At 35.5% G+C, this 11,340-nt stretch overlaps 1 protein-coding gene across 2 annotated transcripts; it reads right to left on the reverse strand.

Annotated features, from left to right (window-relative positions):
* Nucleotides 1-6,923: 6,923 nt before the first annotated feature.
* On the reverse strand, nt 6,924-10,068 carry LOC110098216 (F-box protein At2g26850-like). Of its 2 annotated transcripts, XM_020824961.2 has the most exons (6): nt 9,289-10,068; nt 8,809-8,888; nt 8,552-8,727; nt 8,240-8,314; nt 7,332-7,414; nt 7,087-7,227 (listed from the first exon to the last, which is right to left on the reverse strand). In XM_020824961.2, the coding sequence occupies exons 1-5, from the start codon at nt 10,054-10,056 to the stop codon at nt 7,374-7,376; spliced, it is 1,140 nt and encodes a 379-aa protein (XP_020680620.1). In that variant the 5' UTR covers nt 10,057-10,068; the 3' UTR covers nt 7,087-7,227; nt 7,332-7,373. The 2 variants fall into 2 exon arrangements, with proteins under 2 accessions (XP_020680618.1, XP_020680620.1); XM_020824959.2 differs by lacking the exon at nt 7,332-7,414 and having other exon boundaries at nt 6,924-7,227; nt 9,289-10,067.
* Nucleotides 10,069-11,340: the final 1,272 nt, after the last annotated feature.

Genomic DNA, 11,340 nt, shown 5'->3' on the forward strand with positions numbered 1-11,340 from the left:
GTATTATTTAAGTATTACATTAAAATCATAATTAATTACTGTTGTTTTTTACATTTGCATTACTTATAACATCACATTGGAGATGTTATGATATATAAAAAGTGCACTCTCTGTTATATTACAAGGGTCCTATATATTATTTTTTGGCCTCACTTGCTGAAAGCGAGTGTGGAGGTTATATGATACTATTCTATTTTGATTTTGACCCCACTTGATATATGCATGTGTGGGAGGTTAAAGGCGACATATATAGGTGAAAGTAGAATTATAAGCATATATTATAACATGTATAATATAATCATTCCATCGCATATGTTAATACTTTAATGAATTCAGTATATGTAATATTTTTTGACTATATGTTAGTAATTCTTTAATTTCTTTGTAAATCTTGATGAAATGTGAAAGATAAGTGCAAGTGAGTCTTTGATGATAAGTGTTTTGTAGTGCATGTGAAATATTTGTGAAAGTGGCTTTAAAGATATAAATGAAAACTCTAAAATTAAGCACGCACTAAACCCTCGAGAATCATGTGTTACTAGCATTTTATTTATTCTTTGTAAGTCCTTATATTTTTATTAAACTGCTATTTAGTATTTTAATATACATTAATATATGTGATGAGCTAGTAAGGAAGTCTACAGCATTGGTTGGGCTCATTCTATTAATGTTTTGATATTTTAGAAAAAAGAAAGAGTCCAAATGTGAAGAGATCTCCTTGAATTCGAACAAGTCTTGATCTATGAAAGCTTGTATTTCTTTTAATAAAATTTAATAAACACTTCATTAAATATAATTTTATGTATTTTTTATGTGGTAGTTTGTATAATTTTTATGTTAAAAACTATATATATATTATTTAACTAAGATTTAGCTCTCTTAAAAGTTAAAACTTTCTATTTTACAAACGTAGCTTATCACCATTATTGGAAGAAAAAATATTAGATGCTGACAAAAGATGTATGAAAAACACAAGTATAAAGTGTTAGTTTTGCGAGGAATCAGATTGTGTCGATCAATCGAGTTGTACTGTTGTCTACATGAGACAGAGATTTGAGCGTCGCGACAATGCGAAGCAATTTTTTGCTCTTTTTTTATCATCCATTGGTGGTTGTATTGTATCTCTTGGTTAGTTCTAAGTTGAGAAGAGAGATTTATAATATTTCTCCCAAATTCAAAATATTTTGATTGATAGCTAAAGCACTCACTTTACAGTCTTATCCTTCTTTACCTTCAGGATGGCCTAGAGGTGCAAACGAGTTGAGTCAAGCTCGAGCCAAGGGTGTCCGAGTCGAGCTCGAGTACTGCCAAATACCAAGCCCGAGCTTGACTCGTCTCACATCGAGCGGCTCATTGGGCACCATCCCGAACAGGTTAGTAGTCCGACCGAGCTCCATCGTCGCCATCCCGGCCATTGTCGTCGACATTCTGGCCTCCGTCATCAGTCTCCCTTGCTCCGTCGTCATCCTGAGCTCTATTTTCAGTAATTAGAGGAAAAAAAATTTTGCGCTTTCTGTCAGTCTCCAAATGTTCTTTTCTCTGTTTCGACTTTCCTTTTGTAAGAGCACTGCTATTTTTTTGAATTTGCAGCTCTGCTGCTCAATGGGTCATTTTTGGAATTTATGTATATTGTTCCATGAAATAAGTGCATGGAGTGCTAACAAGGCTTCCTTTGCTCTGCTTCATTTAGATTTAGCTCGAATACTTTTTCTTTAATTGGTCATGATTTATAGTTATTAACCGCATATATTATCTACATTAGTTTTTCTCCTTTCATTTTGTATAGAAGATATGAATACTAATCTTGCATGATTGTATCATTGTTTAGATAAGATCAAATGCTCATATTGTCGAGGTGGCGACAATCATTTTCATACATAAGAATTGACATTATGACATTTATTTGATCATGATTTTTATATTAATATTGTGAAAGATGATATAATTTCCACGAGTAATTTTGAAATTGAAGAAGAACTAAATGAAGAAGCTGAAAAATTTTATAATTTAGGTTTCGTTTGGGACGTCTTTCTTACTGCTTCTTAAAAGTAGCTTCTTAGTACATAAATTTTAATTTTTGTACTAAAAAGCTGCTTTAAAAAACTACTAAAAAAATAGTCATAAACAAAGCCTTTATAGTAAACGTTGATAGACCTTTATAAGAATGTTGTACGGTTCACTCAAAATTATAAAATTGAATTCAATGTATCTAACACTTATCATAATCTCTCTCTCTCTTATTAAATTTATGATGTTAAAAGATGAGACACAAGCAGATGGCATGTTTCAACTTAAAAAAAAAAAAAAAAATTTAAGGAAGTTTGGTCTAAAAGTTGAAAATTTGAGATTTGTTTGGACAATTGTATGTTGTTTTATAAGAAAAATAATAATTTAGGAGATTCTAATGAGTTTGGTCACTCTCACAACAAGCTAAAAAACAATTTTGGTTGTTCACGCAAAGAACTTCCTACGGATAAACTTAGAAACACTCCTACATAGGCTCACATCACCTTACCATTAGGGGGATATTTTTTCGAGTGATTTGACATATAACTAATTTCTTTTGTATGTTTGTGTTGTGGACTAGAATATACGCGGCGATACAGTTAGAAAATTTCTGTCTTAATATTGTACGAATATCTAGCACATAAATATGAGAGAAATAACACTAGGATTTTTACGTGGAAAACCCTGAAAATGGAAAAAATCACGAGGCAATGCCCAGTTGAAATAATTCCACTAGTATTTGTTTGAGGTACAAGAGACTGAATCGTCCTTAAAATTTAGGACGATCATATTACAATGCTTCACTTCCGGATTGAAATCCAATCACAAACAAGTTGTGTATTCGAGTCGAATTCATAATCGCTTAGAATTCCGACGTCACTTGGAGATCAGGCAGAGTTCCGACGTCACTTGGGCGTCGGGCCGATTTCTAGAGTTACTTTGGTGTCGTGCAGAATTCCTGTGTCACTCGGGCGTCGAGCAGAACTCCGGCGGTGGTCGAGGAGTTGTTCCCTCCTATCCTTATCTTAGCTTCTTCTTCTCTTCTTTTTCCTTTTTCTTACTTCTTATTGCTTGGTCCCCTCTCAAGAGAAATGAGGGGTCTATGGCATGACTTGTAAATAGGTGAGAGATTAAGGGTAAATAGGGAGTGGTCGAATGGACGGCCGATATTGCATCCCTTGATCGTGCGTTGTTTGTCAGACATTTGAAGGTCTTAATGATGTCAGAATTCGGCGATCTTGGGCTCGTGGGATTTGTCTCGTTGAGGCGCTCGATTCGATTATAAGAACCTCATATTTGGAAACCGTTTGGTAACTCGAATTATGGTTTGAACTTTCCAACAGCGCTTCGGGCGCTTGATTTGGACTTATTTGAGCTCGGATTGAGTCGAATTTGATGTCGTTGAGTTCGTATTTCCGAGGCACTCAGTTAGACTGTAAGTTCGCTGAAATCGGATTTCAGGTGATCCTGGATTTAATTTTTGAAGTTTCCGGCTCGATTTTTCTTCGAGATTCGTACCCGATCAGGATAATTTTTTGAGATTATATCAATTTGTTTATTTGTTTTATTATATTTCTTTGCATTTTAAGGGCACCATATGAGATGGCTATTATAAAAGATGCATGAGATACGATTATAACAAAGCATCTTTTATACAGTCCGAATATGACAAAATACAAAACAATTGAGTGCAATGTTACGGTTACAAAAGGGCAGAGGGCGCTAAGCCGCTAAGGTGATAACATAAAATCGATTAATGCAAATCTCCTGATAAACCAACAGTTGCAACTATGCATCCATCCGTGTGCCTCTGAAAATAAAGGCAAGAAAGTTAAAAATAACTTCTCCGGAGACGATAGGGGTTAGAACTTCTCTAGTCCAAAAAGAGAGAAATTTTAAGTATGGAGTCGAGAAGAATTATTCGAATATGGAAGTGTATATATATTATATAAACTGTATGTGCATAGATGTGACACATACTGTGTATTTAATGTACACAGTGTGTATACACTCACAGCTCGGATGGTTCTTCCCGTACGAACTCCGCACATAATAATTTCTTCAAAGACTGGATAACATTATAGAAGAGAGAGAAAGAGAGAGTGGGGCTCACAAGACTACGAAAAATTATTACGTCAGGACTCCAATCACGTGAAAACATGTGGATCTTTTTCTTTCTCTTATATAAGAGAGAGAAAGTCCACATGTCTTCACCTTATTAAAGTTATTGTTGCATCGGGACTCCGTACCTAATAACCTGTCCGAGACCAGTAGCAATTTTTTTTTTTTTGGGGAATTTTGGGGCAAGAGCCCATATATTGCTATAAAAAGATTACAAGTAAAAGTGAAAACAGGAAAAGAACAACAAAACTCTTATGTAGGACAAGAAGACAAAATCCCAACTATACCACCCAAATCTTTAAATCAAAAGAAAACTATAAGAGCCAAAATGGTAGTAAGTAAAGAAATCCAGAAAGTAATACTCCCGACCAGCTGAAGCAGTGTCCCAATTCCACGGTACGAGCATGATCAGTACCAAATCCTGCAAAGAAAGATAGCAGAACAAGCTCCCGGGCATGGCAGGCTGTACTCAGTAAATTATAAAAGAAATAAGATAGAACCCAATTACAGAACCCAATTACAAAATCTGATATTTGCACTCAGAATTTAATTTGAGAGATAAAAGCTATATGTTTGAATTAATTTTGATTATAATATTCTAATGTATTTATTTTTGTTATTGTTGACTGTAACTGCTCCCCACCAACAAACCCAAACGGCAGGACGATTTAACCACCGCCATTCACGACACAAAATAAAAACCTTCCCCATTCGGACGGTTAGGCACACTCAGGCACTCAGAAAAGCATAGAGAAGGAAGGAATCAAGTTCAGAAATACCTTGAGGGCTCCCGCTGAACTCTGAACCATTTGCCGGCCTCTGGTTCCCGCTCTCGCAACTTCAAACCCACGGGCGAACGAACAGAAGTCGTCGAACCCGCCGCCGGCCTCCAATCTCCCTACCTATCTTCGGCCAATCGGCCTGATCACCGGTCGAATCCAACCGCGACGTCACCTCTGATTGCTGCATTCGACATCGTGCCCTAGCCTAACCGACAAAGCCACGACTCTGACTCTAAATCAGCCAACCTACCTGCAGCCGCCGGTCCTATCGTCGCCGACATTGATTCCTGCCGTCGTCTTCTCCGGCCAAGCCCGATGCTTGCTCCCGTGCATGGCTTCCGCCTCCAAGCCGAACGGGCTCTGTCCGTCTCTTCCTCTCACTCTCTATATAATATAATATAAGTTATATAATATATATATAATGTTAAGTTATATATATTATATATATAATATCTTATATACATATATATAATATTATATAATATATTAAATTATATATATAATATTATATATTATTAATAAAATAAGATTTTACATGTAATGAAATAAAAGAAAAAGAGAGAGAGATGAGTGAAGAGAAATAAATTGATTTTTCAACAGGTGTCGAAGACCCCGGCCGTCGTACCTTAGGTCCGACCGGGATGGTTGCAAATTGAAGACCTCGTGTCGTCGATCTTAGATCCGGCCGAGATGGTTTTAAAATACAAGACCTCGTACCGTCGATTTCAAATCCGGTCGGGAAGAATTCAAATTGAAGACCTCGTGTCGTCGATCTTAGATCCGACCGAGATGGTTTTAAATTCAAGGCCTCGTGTCGTCGACCTTAGGTCCGACCGGGAAGAAAACTGTCAAGTTGGGTCGACTACCTCCTCTGACTAAGTAGACCAGGGAACATGACAGCCCGGGATGAAGGAACCATGGGATCTTGATCGGGCTCGTCTTCATTCCCCCCACCATCATTTTTAAGTTTGTGGTGATAAATTCTAAATTTCAAATCATTCAAATTCAAAATTTAAACCTTAAAATTATTGCTATTATATTATTAGTTCATAACCTATGTGACATCATTAACGACTAGCCTTAATCGAAAGTTCTCTCTCGTTATCGGGAGGGGTAATTAACTATAGGGGCTTGCGCCTATAGGAAACCAAAACTCAGATCAAAAAGTCCTCACTAAATGAGGGCGAAATCTCTGGATTGTGTCTTATCTAAAACCCAATATGCCTTCTGAAAATTCGTCAGGAACCTAATCTCGTTAAAACTCTCTAATCGTCGTCGTCACACAAACATTTTAAAAGAAAAATTGACGAATGGCATGGAGAGGCCGGGATCACACATACTAAAATGGAGTTTTTGGAGCCCACAGTTATGTAAAGACGTTAAAGTATATATAAAGATGATTAATTATTTAGAATTCTTTTTCAATAGAAAAAAAAACATATTAAAAATATATAAAAAAAAACCTTCATATTAGAATGTAATAATATGAAGCTGTGCTATTTGTTTGATATGTGTGGGCATTTGCAATCGGTCCTGGTCACAAATCTGCTCAGTTGGGCACCATAATCTGCTAGCTGTTGAACTATTTAGGGCTTATTTTTTGCAACAAATTGATGTTGCAAAATATATTTGCATTCAATTAAGGATAGAGAAGGCAAAGATTGTCAAAAGGCTATAGCAAATTAACTACTTTATAGTAATGGATTTTTATAACCCTTATTTTTTGCACAACAATTTTTCCACATGACATTAGATTTAGGTTTTATTTGAGACGATTTTTTTACAAATTCTTAGAACAGCTTTTTTTACAAAAATTTTACAGTTTTCTTATTATTTTTTAAAGCAGTTTTCTAGCACAAAATTTTTTAGGAAAACTGTTTTAAAAAATAGGTAAGAAAGCCATCCCAAATGAAATCTTAATTTTTACGAAGCACTAAAAAAATTTAATTTTCTCGTCTATAAGTGCTAGCAAAAATCATTATTAAAAAAAAAAAAAACCAGAAAACGCATTCATCATTCTGAATAAGCTCATTCATTTATCAATGTCAGCTTCAGTAAGATGATGTGCAGCAAAAATCAAAGCCAAATTTTTAGTGATTATATTCAAAGATTGAAGAAGAGAGACAGCAAAGCTAAAGAACTTGAGCTGGCCAAAACTGCATCCACTTAGATATCTCTTCCTTATTTTGAATCTTCCTAATTCCTCCATAAAACCCATAATTTTCATCACCATCTTCTCTGTGTTCTTTTCTATTTATGGTTTTCCTCCTCCATCTTGATCCAGACGGGTAGTGATTGAACTCCAACACAATGGTTTCTGCATTACAAGGTGTTAAAATATCCATTGTTATCAATACCAAGAAAATATACAACAATTTTAGCGAATATGTTGGTGAAAAGGAAACAAAAAGAAGATATTACTCTTCTTATAGTGAAATTCACTTCTCATTCAGGTTCAGCAAGTCAGGCTTCATTTGGGACGGCTTTCTTCCTGCTTCTTAAAGCTGCTTCCAAGTACAAAATTAAAACTTTTGTATTAAAAAGTTGCTTTAAGAAGCAACAAGAAAGTCATCCCAAACGAAACCTTAGTCAACAAAAAGTAATTATATAGAATCATTTTTGGCTTGTTGCTCGTCATTCTAGCAGAGTAGGATGTTGGTTGTACTATCTCTCTTTGTCAAGAAATTACTCAGCCTACTCGTGCTAGAGAGTACAAGTGATTGATATCTCAGATAAGAGAAATGCTATCCTGAAGAGGAAAAAATATGGCTTAACAAGTGGTTGGACCTCAACCATGATTGGGTACCCATGAAGAAGAAAATCAATAATCTCTACTTGATGCGAGCTCTGGAGTTAGGAACTTTTGTCAAATATGTTTTAGGTTAAAAAACATGTAGTGCAAATGGTTAGTCATTATCTATTGGCTTAAATTTTTTAGTTAAAAAAAGGTTTGATAGTTGGGTGTATTTTAGCCCAACTGTTACTACCTTTAATTGAAATCCTTAAGAAGTGTCATCAGAGCTAATGATTCAGAATGGATTGAATAACTCATGGGGTGATTGATTAAGGCTATTTGTTTAATCCTACATCAGAGGAGTAAAAAAATACTGTTATAAATTTATCAAGTGACTGAACCTCACACATATGCTTAAGCTTTTGGATTTAAATAAATTTAATCATTAATATTTCTGACCAAACTTTGATCATTTCAAAATTTTCCAATGAAATATTTTTGTGAAATGTGAGTTAAATGCCTGTATGTGCATACAAACATCATATGCCTTGATAAAGGAAAAAAATATAGTATAACTTGACAAATGAACTAGTACCACTTGAGTCACAACAACAGCGATGATCACTTCTGTCACACATCTCCAAATGCCCAATAACTCCATACCACCAACCTGCCCAATAAATGGAAGCAAAAGATAAGGGCTAATTTATTTAGGCTTCCTTTAAATCAGCTTTTTAATTTTATACTAAAAAACTGTTTTAAGAAGCCAATCCCAAATAAAGCCTTAATGTGGACTTCTTGTGCTGAGTTATAAGATAAATCTGCCTGAAATATGGACCATGTTTATATATATAAAAGATTTCAATGCTGAAAGAGCTGAAAATTTTTCGAACTTCTGAGATATTACCGTATGGGAACTCTTTGCTCCTTCTCCATTGAATTTCAAAATGATCACCAGGACGCAAGTCAGTTAAACAGTCTGAGATGTGAAGCTCATTTGCTGAAGTAACAACTGAAGGAGCTCTTGTTCTCTCCCATGGCACTTCCTCTATAGCTGGAATTCTTTTTCCATGTGGTGGATACCTATATTAAGTAAAAAAAGGAAAGTTTTAGAACAAATACTATATATATATTACCCTTACCCACTACTGGCTAGTTGCATACCTTGCAAAAAACTTGTTTGTACGAGCATTGTAACTAATCTCTGCATCATAGCAAGACATAAAAAATCCTGTATGTCCGTTCTGCATAAGAAGAGTATCAGAAAACAAGACATTAGTACAAACTAAATACTAAGCGAGCTATTTTATACGATCTTAAGGTAAATTTAGGCAATAAAAAAGTGACTTAAGGATAAATTCAGACTTCATTTGAGACGGATTTTGTTGCTTCTTAAAGCAATTTTTAGTAAAAAATTAAAATTTTTATACTAGAATTCTGCATTAAGAAGAAACAAGAAAGCCATCCCAAATGAATCCTCAGTGTTATGCTAAAAAGCTGCTTTTAAATTTGAATGGCTACAGAAACAAATATAATTATGTAAAGGTGTTATGCTAAAAAGGAAAAAAAAAAAAAGATGAACCCAAGTTAAATTGGGAACTCTTATACATAAGAAACAAGGATTAGATTTCAATAAATCAATACCTCACGATTATAAACCTGAGCTGTAAAGGAGAATCGACCACTCTCAAGCGCCAGATAGAATGAAACAAGTGAAGAATCAGGTGGAGAGCTTCTCCAACCATTTCTCCGACTTTCAATCTTGCGCTTGAGCCATGAAAGAGGCCACAAACAAGCCAATCTCCCCATCCACACCTTCCACTTAACTCTACCAGTTTCGCCTCTAATGTTAATATCTCTCCTTTCTGCAACCTGCAACTTCCACTCCCTCCGGGCTGCTTCTCCAATCACCCTGTTCCATTTCTCCCTCATATGCCTCTCCCAGAGTTCGTCACGCCTGCATCTCTCCTTCAAAGACCTGCAAACGCAAGCCATATTGCAGAGCTCCGAAGGCGATAGCTTTTTCAGAATACAATCCAATGGCAGCTCTGGAAGATCAAGGACCGTCATTTTCCCTGAGGCAGTTTCATGTAAACCAATATCATCAAAGTTGCTTTCTTTTTTGGAAGGCATTGGTTTTAGGGATTTGTGGGTTTGGGGCATCGAAATACTCCAGTTCTTGATGCCTTCTATGGAATGGGAGATGAATTCTTGGCAAAGTAAAAGTGTGAGAAGTAAAATTTCGCGGAAGAAGAAAGGAAAGAAGGGATTTTTAGGTACATGGTTGACGGGAAGAAGCAGGAAGGGAAGGAGGGGTTTGAGGATGAAATAAACCATCCCTGCAAGCAGGAAAGTATTGTTACTTGTAAGCAGTGGAGACTGGAGAGGGAGAGAGAGAGAGTACGAATTCATGAATCCCGTCGCTTTGGGAGTAGGGTGTTGAAATAAATAAGGTTTCGAGAGGGAAAAAGACTCGTAGAGGTAGGAGGCCTAATTACTACCTAAAGATATGATTTGAACGCCACAAATGAAGTAACAGTAATAAATTCGTAAACAGCCAACTAACCACATATTCAATGAGTTAACAGCTTTAGAGTTTCATTTATTATTATTATTATTATTATTATTATTAGGACAAATAGATCAATTAATTTAAACTCATACATATATATCATATACTTTAGAGTGGAACCCAAAATTTTTTGATTGATAGTCAAAGCTCCCAACCAACAGATCAAAATGAACTTGACACCGTTAATTAATTTTAATAAATAAATTAAACATTATGATATGACATTAAGAGCTAATTTATAGGGTTGCGAAAGGACCGATTGTGTGACTAATTGCTTGTGGCTTGGCTTCATTATATCTTATTCTTAATCGTTTGACCATGTAAATATGTAATCAAATAAGTTTGAATATGTTTTTTTTTTTAAAAAAAAGTTTGATCAATCATATGATTGACTCGTTTATGTTCTTGAATGACACAGTTTAAGGCTTGTTATTGGCTTTAATGTTTGCAAGGCTGTTAAGTATTTTTTCTCTTCTGGATTCCTCCCGAAGAAAGCCAAAGGGACTGCCATTGTTCTTATTCCGAAACAATCTCATGGTTCTAGCATCAATGACTATAGGCCCATCTCTCTTTGTAATGTTTTTTATAAAATCATTGCAAAAATTATTGCTAATCGTATGAAGACCATTATGCCTTTCATCATTCACAAGAGCCAAGCTGGTTTTATTCAGAACAGAATTGCAACTGATAATATTATCCTTGCCAATGAAATCTTGAGGGAGTTCAATTCTAATGCTAGAGAGAAATTCTTTTGTGCTAAGTTGGATATCAAAAAGGCGTTTGACATGGTTTCTAGAGAGTTTCTTCTTTCTAGATTACGCATTAAGGGATTTCCTGAGAAATTCATTACCTGGATTATGGGATGTATCCTTGATGTTCCCTTCTCTGTGTGTATTAATGGTGCACTTGAAGGTTTTTTCATTTCTTCTTCCGGGTTGAGACAAGGTTGCCCTCTCTCACCCCTTCTTTTTGCTATCATCATGGATGCCTTCTCTTGTGCTTTAGACTATGGCAATTTCTCTGGCATGGCTTGTGATCCCTATCATATCAGTCACCTTCTTTATGCTGATGATGTCTTGATTTTTGGAAAAGCTTCTATTTGCAATGCTTTAGCCTTAAATGAC

Source organism: Dendrobium catenatum, unplaced genomic scaffold, assembly GCF_001605985.2.
Source record: "Dendrobium catenatum unplaced genomic scaffold, ASM160598v2 fragScaff_scaffold_377, whole genome shotgun sequence".
NCBI lineage: Eukaryota > Viridiplantae > Streptophyta > Magnoliopsida > Asparagales > Orchidaceae > Dendrobium > Dendrobium catenatum.